The sequence below is a fragment of the Lepidochelys kempii genome, chromosome 18 (genome assembly GCF_965140285.1).
Source record: "Lepidochelys kempii isolate rLepKem1 chromosome 18, rLepKem1.hap1, whole genome shotgun sequence".
Lineage (NCBI taxonomy): Eukaryota > Metazoa > Chordata > Testudines > Cheloniidae > Lepidochelys > Lepidochelys kempii.
This window is the reverse complement of record NC_136397.1, coordinates 13207427-13224943: the sequence shown is the minus strand read 5'-3', so window position 1 is coordinate 13224943 and position 17517 is coordinate 13207427. Positions and strand designations below refer to the sequence as shown.

Genomic DNA, 17517 nt, shown 5'->3' with positions numbered 1-17517 from the left:
CTGGTCTATACCAGGAAAACAATATCCATGAGCAACACAGTTAAACTGATTTAACCCCCAGGGTAGACAGCACTACAATTCTCCCATCAACCGAGCTACTGCCTCTCTGGAAGGTGAATCCCTCCCATCGGCAGGTAGTGTCTTTACTGAAGCACTACAGTGGCTTAGCTTTAAGTGCAGACAAGCCCTCAGTGGCCACTGAAATTTTGTCCCTAACCAAGTACTGGAAGCTATCCCAAATGAGGGCATTGAGAGGGATGTAAATATAGGGGCAATGAGACAAATTTTGCTGTCAGGTACTTTGTATGTGTAGAGTTTGACCAACATATTTCAACTAGGGAAATTTCCTGTACCATTTATTCCCAGGAAGCAAAGTGTTGCTACACTGCTCTATCATTAATTTACAGAATAAGTGCCCCAAGCCAAACTGCACTGAATGACCCAGGTTATCCTACTTACTTCAGTGGTATTATGCCAGTGCTGATGAGAGATTGGGCTCCCCAGAAATTAAAATAAAAATTCAGGCAAAAAAACACCCTTAATTGTATCTATTGTATAGTTTCATAGTAGCCCCCATCCTCGTGGTATCTGAGTGCCTCCCTGATTAATTACTTTAGCCTTGGGCTGGATTAGTGCCTTGCTATCCAGGCTAAAGAAGGGACATCACAGAGCAGAACTGACCCCAGAACCAGGACTGTGCTGGATTGTGACTGTGAGCCAAAGCTCTGCCCCCTTCCTGCCTGAGAGTTCCTTGGCCACCTGCCTGGGACGGGGAGTAGTAGCAGGGTTTGGCCATGTGGGTGATCTGTGCAGGGAACCTCAGCAGTGAGCCCCTATTGGGCTTCACGGAACCTTGAGCTCTTCTCCTTTCTGTGGATATGGGAAGCTCTGCTAAGGGGAAGGTAAGAAAACGGATAACAAAAAAAATTGACCTTAATTTTTGGAACGTGTGTTTTTCAACTTCAGCCAACAAGCTCTGATGATCTCATCTCCCCAAGGAATAGCACCTTCCTCTCAACGACATGGCTCCTGGGGCTCTAATCTCTGCACATAACAGCTCCAACAGCTTTAATCTATAAACAACAGAAATGAATAACTGAACTGCCTCCAGGCAGCTGCTTGTCCCCTTAACTAGTGACACTCGGCATGTGCTGTACTCAAGGCATGGGGCAAAGGAAGATTGTGCTGACATATACAAGAGCAGGCATGGGCTTGGCAATTTCACTTGCGATGCAGGCTGCTTCCGAATGCAGTCCCAATGGCCCTACAGCAATGAATGCCCTATTATTACTCTTACAATTATTTATAATGGGCAGCAGCATAGTGACCCTGATGCTTCTAGAATGCCCCCTACAGGCTGCTCTGCAGAGACCAAAATATGGCTACCCTCCATAGAGCTAAAATGAGGTGGCAGGTTGACTCAGTGGCTATTTAGTGTGAGAGGATGACTAATGCAGGATTAAAAGAAGGTAAGTGGGGATGTGCGTTGAAGAGCCAAGTTTATGAAATATTTACAGACAACAGGCCTGCTTCTGATCCCAACTACAACATTCCACTGAATCCTCCTGCTTTATACTGGCCCAACTGAGATCAGAAACAGGCTGAAACGCTCCATGTTTTTGAAGTACCCATAGCTAAATTCTTTAGCACAAGGTTATATTTAGATGCCCATAGATGTTCCTTTGCACCTGTGGGCACTCTTTATGAGGATCAGTGGCTAATCATTATACTGAGTTTGCTTGTACCCCTGGGCACACTTAGCCTAGGGCAACAAATAGTTATTATATTGGATTATGTTCTGTGCCCGTGGGCACACTTAACTGAACACACATGATGGCTACTATGACTGCATTGCCTTTGTCTACACCCATGGGCATGCTGAACTGCTGGTGTGGAGGAGTCAGTGAATTAAATATCTGCATGCCCACCGGTGCACTTAGCAAGTGCTACTGCTAATTGTATTACTTGAAACTTAATATAAGTTCAAAGTACAGCAAGGAAAGTGCAGCAAAAATCACAACTGTCACTGAGAATTAACAGATAGATTTGAAGTTGCTTAATTCTGAGCCTGTATGTTGCCAGAACTGAGGAACCAGCTTTGGGAAAAAGTCTTTATTGCAAATAATTGCCCTTTTTCTGACTATTTTACAGCTGCAAGACTCTGAATCAGACAGTTCACTCACCACTCTCTCCAAGCTGCTTACCTGTGTGAAATCTAGTCCACAGTTGATGCTTACTCTGCTCATTAGTGAAGTTACCACCAGATGCTTTGTTAGCAAGAGGTCACTTTGGCCAAATGCCACAGAAACCTCTTGAAATAGTCTGACTGCTAACCTATACATTTCACTTGACATGGTGCAGTCTGGTAATGCTGACAGCCTGGAATCACAGCTCAGTACTTACAGCATGTACAAACAACACTGATTGACTCATTGCCAGCTTGGAGCCATCAAAATAGGATTTAGGATGCATGTTGAGCATGGGTAGAAAATGTGGGAATCTCAGGATAATGGCTACCTGGAAGGCGAATTCAGTTCTTTAACCTAACTATACAAAACATGGTCCTTTCACATCACTGTCAGGATATGCCAATTAACTGATGTGGCCAAGCCTAATGTTAAATTAACATAGATTGCTTGGGGTTTTTAGAGGTGCTGAGCACCTATTGCTCCTATTGATTTCAATGGGAGCCATGAGTGCTTAGAACCTCTGAAAAAATCAGGCCAAGAGACTGAATCCACTATTCCAAGGAACTGATCCCTCTAGAACGGAGATCTAGTGTTGGTTTAGCATCAGTCTGACTGCCGTTAGAAACTGAATCACCCTCTCCCTGCAAGTGAGGCTGGCTTGGGTGGAATAGTGTAAGGAACCTTTGATTTTAGCAAGGCATTTGACACAGTCCAACATGACATTCTTATAAACAAACTAGGGAAATGTATGGTCTAGATTATTGTAAGGCAGGTGCAAAACTGGTTGAAAGACCATACTCAAAGAGCAGTTATGAATTTTTCACTGTCAAACTAGGAAGGTGTATCTAGTGGGGTCCTGCAAGTGTCAGTCCTGGGTCAGGTACTTTTCATTATTTTCACTAATGACTTGGATAATGGAGTGGAGAGTATGCTTATCACCTTTGCAGATGACATCAACCTGAGAGGGGTTGCAAGCACTTTGGAGGCCAGGATTAGAATTCAAAATGATCTTAATAAATTGGAGAACTGGTCTGAATTCAACAAGCTAAAATTCAAAAAAGACAAGTGCAAAGCACTTCACTTAGGAAGGAAAATGCACAACTACAAAATGGGGAATAACTGGCTAGGTGGTAGTACTGCCGAAAATGGTTTGGGATCACAAATTGAATACGAGTCAACAATGCGATGCAGCCCTGGGGGGCTCCCTGGAAGCAGCGACATCCCCCTCGCTCAGCTCCTAGGCAGAGGCATGACAAGGCAGCTCTGTGTGCTGCCTCCGCCCAGAGCACTTGCTTCACAGCTCCCATTGGCTAGGAACCACGGCCAATGGGAGCTGCAGGGGCGGTGCCTGCAGGCAGAGGCAGTGCACAGAGCTGCCTGGCCACGCCTCCACCTACAAGCTGAGCAAGGGGGATGTTGCCGCTTCCGGGGAGCCCGCCTCACCCTGTCCCATGCCCTCAACCCCCTGCCTCCTCCCACACCCAAACTCTGCTGCTGCTGGCAGGGAGGTGCAGAGCCAGGTAGGGAGCCCGTTGGCCCTACCGCCTGCCCCCCCCCAGCACCAGTGGGGGTCACAGGCCATGCATTGCCCTCCCCCAGCACCCGCAGGGCCCCTGGGCAGCCCCACAACCCCCGCAAGTTTTAGTTATGCATATTTTTAGTAAAAATCATGGACAGGTCACGGGCCGCGACTTTTTCTTTACTGCCCATGATCTGTCCGTGACTTTTACTAAAAATACCCGTGACTAAAATGTAGCCTTAGTCATAGTTTATGAATACTCTACATTGGTCTGGGTAGTGGGGTATTTTCTGTATGATTCTATTGGTTTAACTCAACAGGAGGCTGTCTGGAAAAACATGCCAGAAGGAAAAGAATGTCTCAAGATAGCCACCTCTCAGCAAACACTGAAGAGCTGTTACGGGACAATGCCAGAACTGTTAGCTTTGATGATTTTGCCTCCTCTCCAGCCTACCCATCCAAATGGTTCTGACCAGGACAGGGTAAGACTCACGAACACAGGAGAATAAAATAACTCTGTCAGAATTAAAGGGGACCCTCTCTAAAAAGAGAGGGTGTAGTTGTCCAAGAAGAACCAGATTGAGGCTCAGGACCTCACAGGTCTGAGGAAGATAGGCCTATCTAGAAAACCATCAGGAAATGGTAAAACAGTGTAGACTGTTTGTTGTTTTAAAATCCTTTTTTTTTCTGGAAGCTTTGTTCCTCTTGCTAAAATGCATTACATTAGTTTAGGAAGGCTGCCTGGTTGCTGGATACCACCAGTCACAGACTCCAAAAGGGAAGAACCACAAGTTCCCCAACTCTGTTGGACCTGTAGGGTAAGCACAGTGGGTACACAGGATACTCTAGCCTAGGGACGGGTCCAGTCTAAGAGTGGGTGAATTGCAAAAATCCACCTCAGCATAGGTAAAGGCCTTACATGGGAGGGAGTCCACTCTGAGGGAGACCGGAGGAGGGACAGAGATGCAGCCTGTCCTGTAATCTGACCATACACATCCAGTAGCCTAAATATCAAATCCTTTCTATGTTCACTCCTAGTGAGTCCTGTCTCTTCTCTACAAGGGTCACTACAAACATCCTTTGCCACAAAGAGAAATTCATGAAGCAGAACCTCACAAACAATCTTTTGTAGAAAAGACCACAATATCTGAAGGGGTTGTACTCCACCAGCAGCTACAGTTCTAGCCTCTCCCTACCACTTATCCCACAACATAGCAGTAACGAAAAAGGGGAATGAGGAAGACAGGTGCATGGGAATTCAGTTCTCAAATGAGATTCCTTCTTACTCAGTAATAGAATAGTTTACCTCCCAACCTTGGCAAAGCTCCGGGGAATCACATGCTGCTGGTTCCACGAAGAACTCACCTGCACATTAACCTGTCCAGATTTCAATCAGTTTGGTTTAGCCAATTCTTTTTAAAATTAAGAGGGAAGGCCATGGTAAAAACACAGGTAGAGAACAGACTAGAGGAACCTTCCTCACAAGATACAGAAGGAGGCCACATGAGTGACAAAGTGCCTGAGGTTCAAAACCAGTGCTGCTAACGTTACAGTACAACCTTACAGAAGGTGCTCCCCAGTTAAATGCCTACATACAGCAGCACTACGTGTATCTCAAAGCCTAAGAGAAATAGATCTTGCTCAGGGTAAAACAATGGGAGTTCTTGCTTGGGATCTGACTGCATGACTAGGCTATTAGATGTACCAGGCTTTGGATAAGACATGAAACTAAGGTGATACTGAAGACCCCACAGCATTTTATCTAAAGAAAGATGACACATTTCCTATCTACATTTCCTTTCTCATACACATTAGATACTGTTTCATATCTGTCTGCAAGTCATTGCTGAGAAAACAGGGGTTGCCCAGTTTGCTTATGCAATCACCACAATACCAGTAACTACTGCATTCACTTTGGGAATGAAAGGTGCTATAAGGAAACCAATATTTATTCTATGAATGCAGCTTTGTGCAGCACATTTATCAACCCCAGACTCAAATCCGTCAACCGTTGTGTAAGAATTATTATGGTTTAAGCAGATTGTCAATCTAACATGTGGGATCTTTCTTTCTCTGGGCTGCAATGAGATGACATATGGAAACATGCATTTAGACAGGGTCCATGTGAGTAGCTTTGGCTCTCTAGAAAGACTCAGACCAAATTCTGAGCTCCTGTCTCATTGCATAAAGTACAACCTGTCATTAAGCAGGAAACTGACATAACACTTGTCACATACACTGACGCTTTGTCTAATAGTTTTGCACAGTTATCTCACATTTCATTCATCCAAAAAAAACATCTCCAGAAACTTTTTGAGCACTCAGCAAAGGAGCCTGTTACGTTCTGAAAGCTGCATAACTTGTCCACTTCATTGCATTCACAGAAAAAGGCCTCATTAGCCTTGTCTCCTTTGGTGCATTTAACTTGCCTTTCCCTCCCCCTCTCATGCTTTGAGGTCCTGCCAACATTGTCAGAGACAATGCGCAGGGAAAAAACATTTCTTCAATTAAATTACAAAATGAAGGATTAGCTTGCATGAGCAGGGTGAATGCAGCAAGGCTGTCTAAGCACAAGGGTAGGTTGGGGTGTGGTGGTAACAGCCTAAGCAGAAGAGCAGTGAATGAGAAAGATGTATTGTAACCAAATGAATGGCTGGGGAAGACCATCTTTTGGTGGCAATAAGAATAAAACCCTGCAGATCTCTAGCACCTTTCTTGGTCAAAGAACTTTACAAATATTAATGAATTAAGGCTAAAAAAATACCTCTTAGTGTTATGTATTATTATTCCCATTTTACAGGCAGGCACAGCATTGGGAAGTTAAAGAATTTGACTAAGGTCATAAAGCAAGTCTGTAGCAGAGATAGGAACAGACCTCAGGAGTCCCAGCTACAAGTCCCCTGCTCTAGCACTAGCCAACATCCCACAAGGATTAAAGGGACAATATTGATTTCCCACACTCTGATTAACAAACTCCAGGTTTGTCCCCTTAGGAGCATCACAGGAGCTTAGTTAAGCCCTGAATGGAAAGCTCTGCATGACTGAAGATCCCAATTAGCTGGACTTCAGATTGTCCCCTTACACTTTCAGAGAATTGGGTTTTACCTGTAATCAACTTTAACTCTGTAATAATACCAAGAGAAGTGTTTTCATTATTTTAAATATAATCAGCATAGGGGAAATATAACAGTACTGAGCAAATACAAAAGAAAACATGTTAAGGCACAGAAATCCACAGTTAAGGCATCCTTAATTCCGTCATCATATCCCCATGAAATAACCCTGCAGTTACGACTGATGTATTTCAGTGTTTGTGGCTCTCATCCTCAATGGTATTTAGGCACCTAAATCCTACTGAAATCAATGGGAGTTAGGCTCCTAAATACCACTGAGCATCTGGGCTTACAATCCAACATTGAAGTAAACTGATTTTTTGTCATTACAGGGAAGAGTCACATTTGTTTGTCTTACCTCAGATTTAGTATGAAAAAAAAAAGTGTCTTTAGAAGTCAGTTTAATTTAATCTGGGACTACAAATATTAGTGTGAATTGCATCACTATAGGTAGGGCCCTTCATTTTCAGTTTTTATTTTATTTAATTTTTCCTGGGAATTTATCAGTGTTTATTACCACAGCAACAAAAACAGGTGAAAATCAGTCCAAAAACTTATTTTTTCTGGGTAAAATAGACGTTTATTTTGGTAGATGGACAGATGGGGGGAAAAGTATTCAGTTGATTAGTGCTTTGAATTCCATTCATCAGTGTGGTTTGCTGCAGAACCAAAACAGAAATCAAAACACGCCACCTTTGAGTTCAAGAAAACAATATCTCTCTAATCAAATAAAACTTTTTATTTGAATAAACAATTTACTGTTGTAGACTTAGAACTATTAGCCTATAAATATTTACATTTAATAATTGGGCCACACCGTTTGTAGCGCATACACGCAACTTCATCCTTTTCTCCTGTTTTTGTTTTTTCTTTCAACTTTTGAATACTTCCTAGTGTTCTGAAACATATTCTGATACAGATTTTTGTTTTCTTCCCATTTTAGTGTGTCAGATCTTTAAACCGTTATCTAACAGCTTGAATGCGTACATGAGATTCATCAGTACGTTCAGATGCGCACACAGTTCAGAGCTTGCATGTGTGCCTGCATCTTCTAGACTAATACATAGCCTTACTTCAACAGGCAGCTTTGCATATACACACAGACTAACGTATTATCATAATACATATATCTCATGCAAGGTATTGTATTTTCCTAATAAAACAAGTTATTTTTATGTTTGAATGATAAAAAAGTAGGGTGAAAATCAGAAAAACCTGAATAATATTTTTTGAAAAACCTGGGAATATTTTGGTAAAAATTGGTTTAAACTGAAAACGAAGGGGCTTAACTATAGGGAAGAGTTAAAGTGGTTTGGGTGCCTTAAATGTGCTTTTCCATATCAAGTCTGAATTTCATGTGTTGTAATGCTTGTTTTGTTACACCATCTCTAATGTTTTTACCCTTACATTTCTCAGTCTCAACTTCATGTTAAGAGGGTTTGTTGGGTTGTTTGTTTTTTTTTGGTCTGAGAACGTGTGCGCACATATGTACACAAATACTTACCTCATTTTTAAAAAATGAAACATTTCTCTGTGCCCAAGGAACAAAAAAATAGCTGGCCTTCACACTTCACTCCACAGCAATGTAAAATAATATGGGAGTTTGAGCTTTTGATCAGTACTTGAAACAAGTTTCACACATGTACAGCCAACCCCCCCCCCCTTAAATTATCAGTAGCATCATTGTCCGTGCCATGCGAGAGGCTGCACAAACCATGCACAATGCCATCCAGAGCTCACTGGGCTTTTCGGTGCATGCAGGAGCCACTGCATTGAGCAGCAGGCAAACAATGCAAAACATCAGCTGCTGCCCTGCTGCTCCCCAACTCCCTTAACCTTAAAGGTCCTTTTGTCTTTAAGGGCAAAAACCCAAGGGAATTAAATGCAAGAAAGCTGCGTTAACATTACAGAGGAAGGCTCCAGGCCTACTGCTGGTGGGGGTCAGTGCTAAGGCTCCCATAAGCTTCGCCTACCTTAAAGGGGAGTAACGCCCCGGCCAAGGCTAAGCCCTCCCTCACACGCCCTCCCGCCAATTTCCCATCTCTGCGCCCTCCCCGCCGTACGCATGCGCGTTGCCGGCGGAGCGGATCGTACCATTACTCTGCAGTATGTGGGGGGGATCCCAGATTTGCTACCGTCCCTGCCCGGAGGCACGGTTCCGCACATCTCGAGCGAAGGACACGAAGGCCTATGTGAGCTCTGCTCTACGTGATTCCAAACAGGCCAAGTTCCTGGCGTTGGCTGTTTCCAGTCTATTTCCAGCTGGGCCCCCCGCGGGAGGAATGGTTCAACCCGAGGCAGGGCTCTGCCGCCGGGGGCCGCCATTTTGTCAGCAGCGGCTGCAGGAGAGGAAGGTGGAGGCACCCGGAGCCCCCTCGCCCCATGTAAGCTTCCCCCCGCCCCCGCGAGCAGACCGCGGCGGAGAGCTAGAGGCTCTGGCGTTTCGGGCCTTAACCGCGGCTGGGCTCTGCCTGAGCGGGCCGGGGGGCGCAGGGAGCTAGGCCCAGCCTGGAGCTCGAGAGAGGCTGGGCTCGCTAGTGAGGCCTAGCCGGGGGTGTGATTTATAAGCTAGGCCTCATTTGGGCGCAGCCTATCGGCTAGGCATGTGGTCTCATGCCCGTCTCCCGGAAATGGTTTGGTCCTGACTCCCTTCTTCCCTTTCCCTATGGTCTGACCTCTCTGCTCCCCCGATCCCAGACTCCCTCTCCCCAGGATGATCTGGACATTCACCCCTCCACCCCCTTGGAAATGGTCTGAGCCCTTCTCCCTCTTTGCCTTCCACCGCCCGCTCCAGCGTGGTCTGGTCCTTGGCTTCCCCCCTTTTTTCTCCTCCCAGCAATGCCAGTTGGTTGGGTTCTTTCCCTGCACCCCGTCCCACACAAACTTGGCTCTTGCCCCATCCCCTCAGTTGGGGTGATTGGTGAGATCATTGCAGATTGTGAACAAATTCTCTTTCTTTCATAGTTTTAAATAACTTTGTTCATGATCCCTCCTCTCCAGGCATTGCCCATAAATGTCACTTTATATGTATGTTGTTAGAACATAACAAACTTAAAGCTTAGAGAAGATAAAATGCAACATCTTTTGGTAGGTTCCTAGTGCCTAGGAAGAAAAGCATTGTCTGTGTTTTACAGAGAAACAAACTGATTTATTATGAGATTAAAAATGAACAAAATAAGAGAATAAAAAATTGCTGAGGCCCTCTTTTTTTAATCCATTAGTAAAATCCAGCAAAGATGTCTGAATACATCCGTGTTACAGAGGATGAGAATGATGAGCCCATTGAGATCCCTTCAGAGGATGATGGCACTGTGCTGCTATCCACAGTAACTGCCCAGTTCCCGGGAGCATGTGGCCTGCGTTACAGGAACCCAGTGTCTCAGTGTATGAGAGGAGTCCGGCTAGTAGAAGGAATTCTGCATGCTCCAGATGCTGGCTGGGGAAATCTGGTCTATGTTGTTAATTATCCCAAAGGTTTGTCTTTGTTCCATGCATTTTTGGTACAACCATACTTTCTTATTTACAAGGAATTTTATATCAAGATCTATGGGTTCCTTAGTTTTTATGTTTTCCTCTTATCTTACTGTCAAACCATAGCAGCAACTTAAAGTGTGTGCCTGGCCCACAGAATGAATTTCAGAGAGTTCGCTATTATTTAGCCATAATTGTACAAGGTACTTTACAAATAGGACTTTGTCCTCCTGTTTGTAAGGCATTTAACAATCTTATATAGATAACTTCCAAAGGTCCGATACCACAGTGAGTACCATGCAGGGCTGAGGTTTGCCCATGTGACGCTAATTATATGATCAAGGCCAAAGACATCAGTGTTGTAGGGGAGGGTGTGGGAAAGGTGAGGGAAGAAAAGGAAAGGGAAAAGTAAGGAGAGCACTTTTCCTTTTTCACTGAGTAGCTGTTGTCTCAAACTATGTATAATACACACAACCTCTGGTCAGGCATGTGAATGTTATTTGGCAGTACTTCAGTGGAAAACAAGCTTAAAGTGTGTTTTAGATGAGAGTTTGAGTCTGCTCATCTTCTGCACTCCTCTCCCCGATACTGTAGGGCAGTTGGATGCAGATTATAACATATATGCAGCAAATAGTATGTATGTCTTCCCAGTTCTTAGCTTTCGCAATACATCCTGCAAAAAAGGATCTAATCCTTGTGCTGTGCTGCTTCCGACTAATGGAAGTAGCTTTCCTTTCCTTTGATGTAATGTGGAGATGATAGTTTCTGATGTACATCTTTACATTCAGATAACAAGAGGAAAATGGATGAAACAGATGCCTCATCAGCTGTAAAAGTAAAACGAGCAGTACAAAAGACATCTGATTTAATAGTTTTGGGTCTTCCCTGGAAAACCACTGAACAAGATCTAAAGGAATATTTCAGTACATTTGGAGAAGTTCTCATGGTGCAGGTAAATTTCTGTTGTATTTGACTCTCTACTTGAGTCAAAAGCTGTGAATTCAGATGGAAGTTTTTCCTGCATGAGCCAGTACAAGGCAAAAAGGGCAATTAAATTTAAAAGCACATCTTTAACTGTTGTAACATTAAAATTTGCTTTACTCTATTTGCTTTGCAGTATGATATTTTTTCTTGGAGGTATCTTGGTATGTGTTCAGGTCGTTGACCCCTGTCGAGACCGATTTCTCAAAAGGGGATGATTCTGATGTTACACTAGTGTAAACGAGACATGATATGGCCCATTGTGTGGTGTTTGGTTTTTGTGCTTGCATATTAGTTTATTGGTATGGTAGTTGTAGCATTTGTGAAGACTTACTTTTTGCAGTTCTTGTTTGAATTTGAAACTTAACTTTAACAATAAGTTTGAGTTTAGGTTTAAGGGTTTGTTTTATATGGATATTGGATTAGCACTTTGCCACGATGCATCAAACCCACACTCTTTTGAACATTGTTTGTGTAATGGTAATCCACAGCCTGATTTCGTAAGTATGAAACTGTCAAAAGCTTTTGTGTACTGTCGTTGCTAGTACCAGGGGCCTTTTCATGGGGGATATAGAAGCTTCATTAAGATAGGATCAAAACTTTTCACATTACACTCTTTTAACCATGCTTTGGTAATCCTAGCATTCCTTTTGATCTTGGAAAAGACTGCTGATTAGCATGAGTTGCAGCTAGGCTAAGAATACCAGTGCATATTACTGCTTCAGTATTTCAGCTATCTAGATCATCTTTTTCTTTCTCCCCCTCCCCTCCGCCTTAGGTTAAGAAAGACATTAAGACTGGTCACTCAAAGGGATTTGGTTTTGTTCGATTTACGGAGTATGAAACCCAGGTGAAAGTGATGTCTCAACGGCACATGATAGATGGAAGATGGTGTGACTGTAAACTACCTAATTCTAAGGTATCGTTCCTTAAATTATTTTAGCGTTTGTAGAAACAAAACATGCGCTCCTTTAAAGAATCCTGTAGAGTGAAGAGGGGATTAGATATATGGACAAACAAAGGGAGAGGGGGACTTTAAAGGGATCCTCGAGGTGGTTGAGAAAACAAAAGGAAGGAGTGGAGCCTGGAGGTTAGATAAAGGAACAGTGGGATGGGGGATTGAGAAAACAACTAAGCACAGGGGAGAAGATGTCCAGTCTGAAAACTACAAAAACCAGCCTGACGACATCATAAATGTCTAGCAGCCCCTGCTTCAGATACTGTCCTCATTTTGCGGAAGGGAGGAAAGTGAGGCACAGAGGATAGGTAGATAACTTGCCTAAGGCCAGACTGAGTCAGTGGCAGAGCAGGGAACAGAACCCAACACTTTGGAGTATGCATATTTCCTCGCTCTATACGTATTCAACTGAAGGATTTACAGCGCAAGGAATGGTCTGCTGCCTACCTAACCAATCCTCATTTGCCATCACTTTTCAAGTCTCATTTCCTTTCCACTCTCTATTTTTCACATATATGCCCCTGGCACCACCCCTCGGAGATGCTCCTTCAGCAAGACGTTGTAAACAAATATCCAGTCATCAGAAGAGCTCTAGATTATGTGGTGGTAGATATGGCTGTGGTCAGTATATACTGGTGTTTCCACCATTGTCAGCAATACTGCACCACTACAAGAGCAAAGATAGAAGATTTCCCTAAAATGTCTAGTGTAAAGGCCCTAGGGGGTAAGATTGCTTCCATCTACTCAGGAATTCCAAGTTCATCCCTGCAGTCTTCCTCTCAGGTGGTACAGTTTTTAATTACATTATCTCGGGTAGAGTGGAGAGCAACTGGAGGGTTGCTTTTCTTTCGATCTTCCTATAACTGTGATACACCCCCGTACCCCGGTTAATAGTTTATGAAGTTCTCTATCACAAAAGAAACTAAGTTGTATTTAGTATTCAGAGGGATGATTGCAGTGTTTTGGTCATTATTTCTTTTCCTGCGATTCTACCCAGCAAAGTCCTGATGAACCTTTGCGCAGCAGAAAGGTGTTCGTTGGGCGCTGCACTGAGGATATGACTGCAGATGAGCTCCGGCAGTTCTTTTCTCAGTATGGAGAGGTGGTAGATGTCTTCATCCCCAAACCCTTCAGAGCTTTTGCCTTTGTTACATTTGCAGATGATCAGGTATTTATTTAAAATATTTTAGCTCCTGACATTTAGGAACCGTTTCCTAAGTCTTAAATATCTCTCTTTACCATTCTGACCATAAATGTTGACAAACACTGTCACTTAGCATGTAATTATTGGAATTGAATATACAGTGCTTGTTTTTGTCATTGCAATTTGAGAATTTCAGTTGTACTTTGAATTTCTATTGAATTACATTAGTATGCTTACAGTTCATGTCTACAGATTCACACTTTTCAGCTGGTACTGTGTATATGGATCTTCACACTAGACTAACTTAAGTTTATTCAGTAAAGTTAAAGGATCTTGTTTTTAGTTTGTGTCAAATCTTCACACACCCTTCCTTTACAGTTTACAAATATATTCAGAATCATGTGGTTTGTCTTGTTATGCTGTAACAAGTACTTTAAAAAATGGTCTAATTGTATATTTATTTACATCCCTTATTTCTTATAGGTTGCCCAGTCTCTTTGTGGAGAGGACTTGATCATTAAAGGAATCAGCGTACATATATCCAATGCTGAACCTAAGCACAATAGCAATAGACAGTTAGAAAGAGGTGGAAGATTTGGTGGTAATCCAGGAGGCTTTGGGAATCAGGGTGGATTTGGTAATAGCAGGGGGGGAGGAGGTGGTTTGGGAAACAACCAGGGCAGTAATATGGGTGGAGGGATGAATTTTGGAGCATTTAGTATCAATCCTGCTATGATGGCGGCAGCCCAGGCAGCGTTGCAGAGCAGTTGGGGAATGATGGGCATGTTAGCTAGTCAACAGAACCAGTCTGGGCCATCAGGAAACAACCAGCCTCAAGGCAACATGCAAAGGGAGCAGAACCAGGGTTTTAGTTCAGGAAGTAATTCTTACGGAGGATCTAACTCTGGAGCAGCAATAGGTTGGGGGTCAGCATCAAATGCAGGATCAAGCAGTGGGTTTAATGGAGGCTTTGGTTCAAGTATGGATTCCAAATCGTCAGGCTGGGGAATGTAGACGGTGGGCTCTGATATTGACTCTATGGTGGGAAATCAAATTTTTCTAAACTCATGGTAAGTATATTGTAAATTGCATATATACTAAAATTTTCCTGATCAATTTGTTCAATGTGCAGTATATTCAACAGTATTTTTGACATTTTTCTTTTGTAAAAAGAAAGGTTAAAGGAATTTTATAAGTTTTGTTACATAATTTGTTGGAATATTGAATGGTTGAAAGTGAACTGCTGTTTGCCTGATGGGTAAACTAACACACTACAATTGAGAGGAAGGGTTTTTCCTGTAATATTTTATTCCTTGTTTCCTTGTCAGCTGAATTCTTTGCATGTTCAAAGAGGAAACCATTGGTCAGAAACTACATTCTTTCTTTTCCTCTTGTTTGTTTTAATTTGATCCCCACCATAAGAATCTCTCCAAATGCCCCAGTTAGAGAACACAGTGTCAGTGTTGTTGGTTTTTGTTTTTGTTTTCCTTTTAACACTGTCTCCCCTCATATACTAAGTACAATATGAAGGCTTCATTTAACCTCTGCAGTTCATCTCATTTCAATGTGTATGGAAGAAGCACTTAATTGAAAGCAGTGCTGTAAATATTCTGCTTTAGGAATACTTCTGTCTACATGCTTTCTCATCCAAGAATACTTCATCACACTGCACATGCTACGTCTTAGACGGTGGGTGTTCCATTTTTATCCGCTACTCTTTATTTCATGGAGTCGTATCAACGCTATGAACGCAAGGCTGTGAGATGGAACCAGAAGGCTGTTTGAACTTTTGAAACCTTGTGTGGGATTGATGGTGTTGCCGAGGCATGAGAGGGCTGGTATGTGCGAGAAAAAGGAGAGAGCGCATGCAGAGACCTGGTGGTGCATTATGGGATTTTATTTTACTTGGCGAGATGTCTCTCAATCCTGTGGCTTTGGTGAGAGAGTGTGCAGAGAGCAATGATAGCAAATAAAGTACGAGTGTTTCTTGCATTCAAAGGACATCCATATCTGGAAGACTAAATGGGTGTTATACCTAGTTAACCAATTAGTTGAATGTGTTAAGTGAAATGAATATCTGTATTTTTTTTTTCCCTTATGTCAACTGCTGTGAATGTTGTATGGTGTGTGTTCTTTTCTGTTAATGATATGTAAGTGTGGTAATGTGAATTGAAGATGATGGGGTTTGTGACGAGAACATTGAGTTTGTGGTGTGCTTTGCGGTAGTTGTAGCAGAGTTCACTAGCGAGCTCAGTGTGCCTCTTAAGGGTGGAAGTTCCACTGTCTGTAAGATATCCATAAGAATGCTGTTTGCTGCAGTTCTGTGTTTGGATGCTTTTTATAAGATTTGTCAATGTAGGAAATTCTTAAATAAAACTGATTTAAGTAATATGTGTCTTTGTTTTGCAGCCCTGAATGCAAAGAATTCATAGCAGTTAATTTATTTTGTCCTTTGAGATGAACTTCCGTAAAGTTGTTTTTGCAGTAATTCAGTTTGTTTCAGATAAGCATGCTTTAAAAGTTGACAAGTCAAATGGATCCATCACTCATCATGCATTGATACCTGACACCCAACTTGTAATCCTTTGTCTATTTTTGCATTGTTCTGTGATACATATCTAAAATCCAGTTCTCACAAGGTTGGGTACCCTCACCTAAAATGGTAAGACATTCCCTCCAGCTTGCATCCTCACCAAGGAAACTCCTACTTGTTTTTAGGAAGTGGGGTGGATTTTTTTTGGAATTGGGGAGAACAGGTGATGGGGGAAGTAGATAACACTTATACCTGTCAGTAGACTTGCTGCTCTTAAATGTATTTTCCAAAGCAGCTCCTTTGAGGATGAGAATGTAAAGCAAAATAAATATTGTAGGCTGCTTTACAATCAGCCTGCTGATTGGGAACCAAAGGGAAAATATTCCCGCTCTAATTTCAGCACAGAAGAAACTGTAAACTTGTGGCTAAAATAAAATATTAGCTCATGATGAAGAATGTCCACCTGAAGAAAGTATTGATGAATTTATAAGAGGCTTCTTATCTCCAAAAGAGAAATGTATCCAGTAGTAACACATCCAGCAAGGTTATTTCCATAAGTATTAGATCTTCAGAAATTGATTAGTGTGTGCTTGAAATCCAACACCACACTGATCCTTTTATTACGTTATTTTATATTCTGCAGCTTCTGAATACAGAGATTTAGGGCAATTTACCTTAGTTTCTGCTTTGACTTGGATATTTAAGTTCATAAAGTGGATCTTAATTAGGATGTATCCTATTTATTTGCATCTCAATGTGGTTTCTCATGAAGCGGAGACCATCTAATTTTTGTTAGCTGTTTGCACTGGTATTACTTTAACTCCAGTCCAAGGGGATAACTGGAAACTAAGTCTCAATCTACATACTTGGGGAAAAAAAGGCAAAGGGGGTTGTGATCTCTCCAGAAATAAGTTGTAATCCCAAATCTTTTCACTATTCAAATCCCTTTGCAAAAAGTTTAATTTTTCTGCACCTAAATCAGATACTATTTCCAAACTCTGTACCATCTGTGAATTTTGCATTTTAGCACTTGCACTATTACCAGCTACTGCTGCTGAGTAACAGTTAAAAATGGTATTCTGGGACCTCCAAAGACTTAAACGGTGGCATCCCTGCAAGGAACCTGATGGTAAGTTTGTCATTAGCATGGCTTTAATTTGTTTAAACTTGTTTAAATTGAGGATCTGGTATTAACAGGTTGGCAGCACTGGGTAATCTTTACTATGAATTTTATTCTCCCCTGACCCTCAAAGAAATTCCTGAAAGTTTTGTAGCCATTTTCAGACTTTATTGGTCATTTTCTCTAAATGCTTTTTATATTCTAATGTTTTAAGTGAGTTAATAAAAGGTATTTTTGTCACCACCTGTGAGCGTTGTCTTGTTCTTTTAACAATTTTCATTTCAAGTATGTATTACAATAACATGATTAAATAGACAAAAGATGATCGTAGAAACAACCAGTTTTTAATATAATTAGGGTATACTCTTCAGGCTCATTTAGCAATAAAAAATAAAAAAAATTACATTTTAGTATAAAAGGTTCTGAGCAAACTTTTTAGGGTAACCTGCTAAATCTTTTTTAATCTGACTAGTGGGAATGTACTGCTAA

At 42.1% G+C, this 17517-nt stretch overlaps 1 protein-coding gene across 2 annotated transcripts; it reads left to right on the top strand.

Moving 5' to 3' along the window:
- Nucleotides 1-9099: 9099 nt before the first annotated feature.
- On the top strand, nt 9100-17271 carry TARDBP (TAR DNA binding protein). 2 transcript variants are annotated; one of them, XR_012155599.1, is made up of 7 exons: nt 9100-9205; nt 10043-10295; nt 11081-11244; nt 12052-12192; nt 13229-13399; nt 13859-14445; nt 14995-17271. XR_012155599.1 is itself a non-coding variant. In XM_073317207.1 (6 exons), exons 2-6 carry the CDS (start codon nt 10058-10060, stop codon nt 14387-14389), a joined length of 1245 nt encoding a protein of 414 aa, XP_073173308.1. In that variant the 5' UTR covers nt 9100-9205; nt 10043-10057; the 3' UTR covers nt 14390-17271. The 2 variants fall into 2 exon arrangements, 1 of the variants encoding a protein (XP_073173308.1); XM_073317207.1 differs by having other exon boundaries at nt 13859-17271.
- The last annotated feature ends 246 nt before the right edge of the window (nt 17272-17517 follow it).

Excerpts from the sequence above, each read along its gene's own strand:
- TARDBP (XM_073317207.1), top strand. The coding sequence starts at position 10,058 with ATGTCTGAATACATCCGTGTTACAGAGGATGAGAATGATGAGCCCATT. Across the intron at positions 11,245-12,051 it reads GAGAAGTTCTCATGGTGCAG|GTTAAGAAAGACATTAAGAC; the intron begins GTAAATTTCTGT and ends CCTCCGCCTTAG. Across the intron at positions 13,400-13,858 it reads TTACATTTGCAGATGATCAG|GTTGCCCAGTCTCTTTGTGG; the intron begins GTATTTATTTAA and ends TATTTCTTATAG.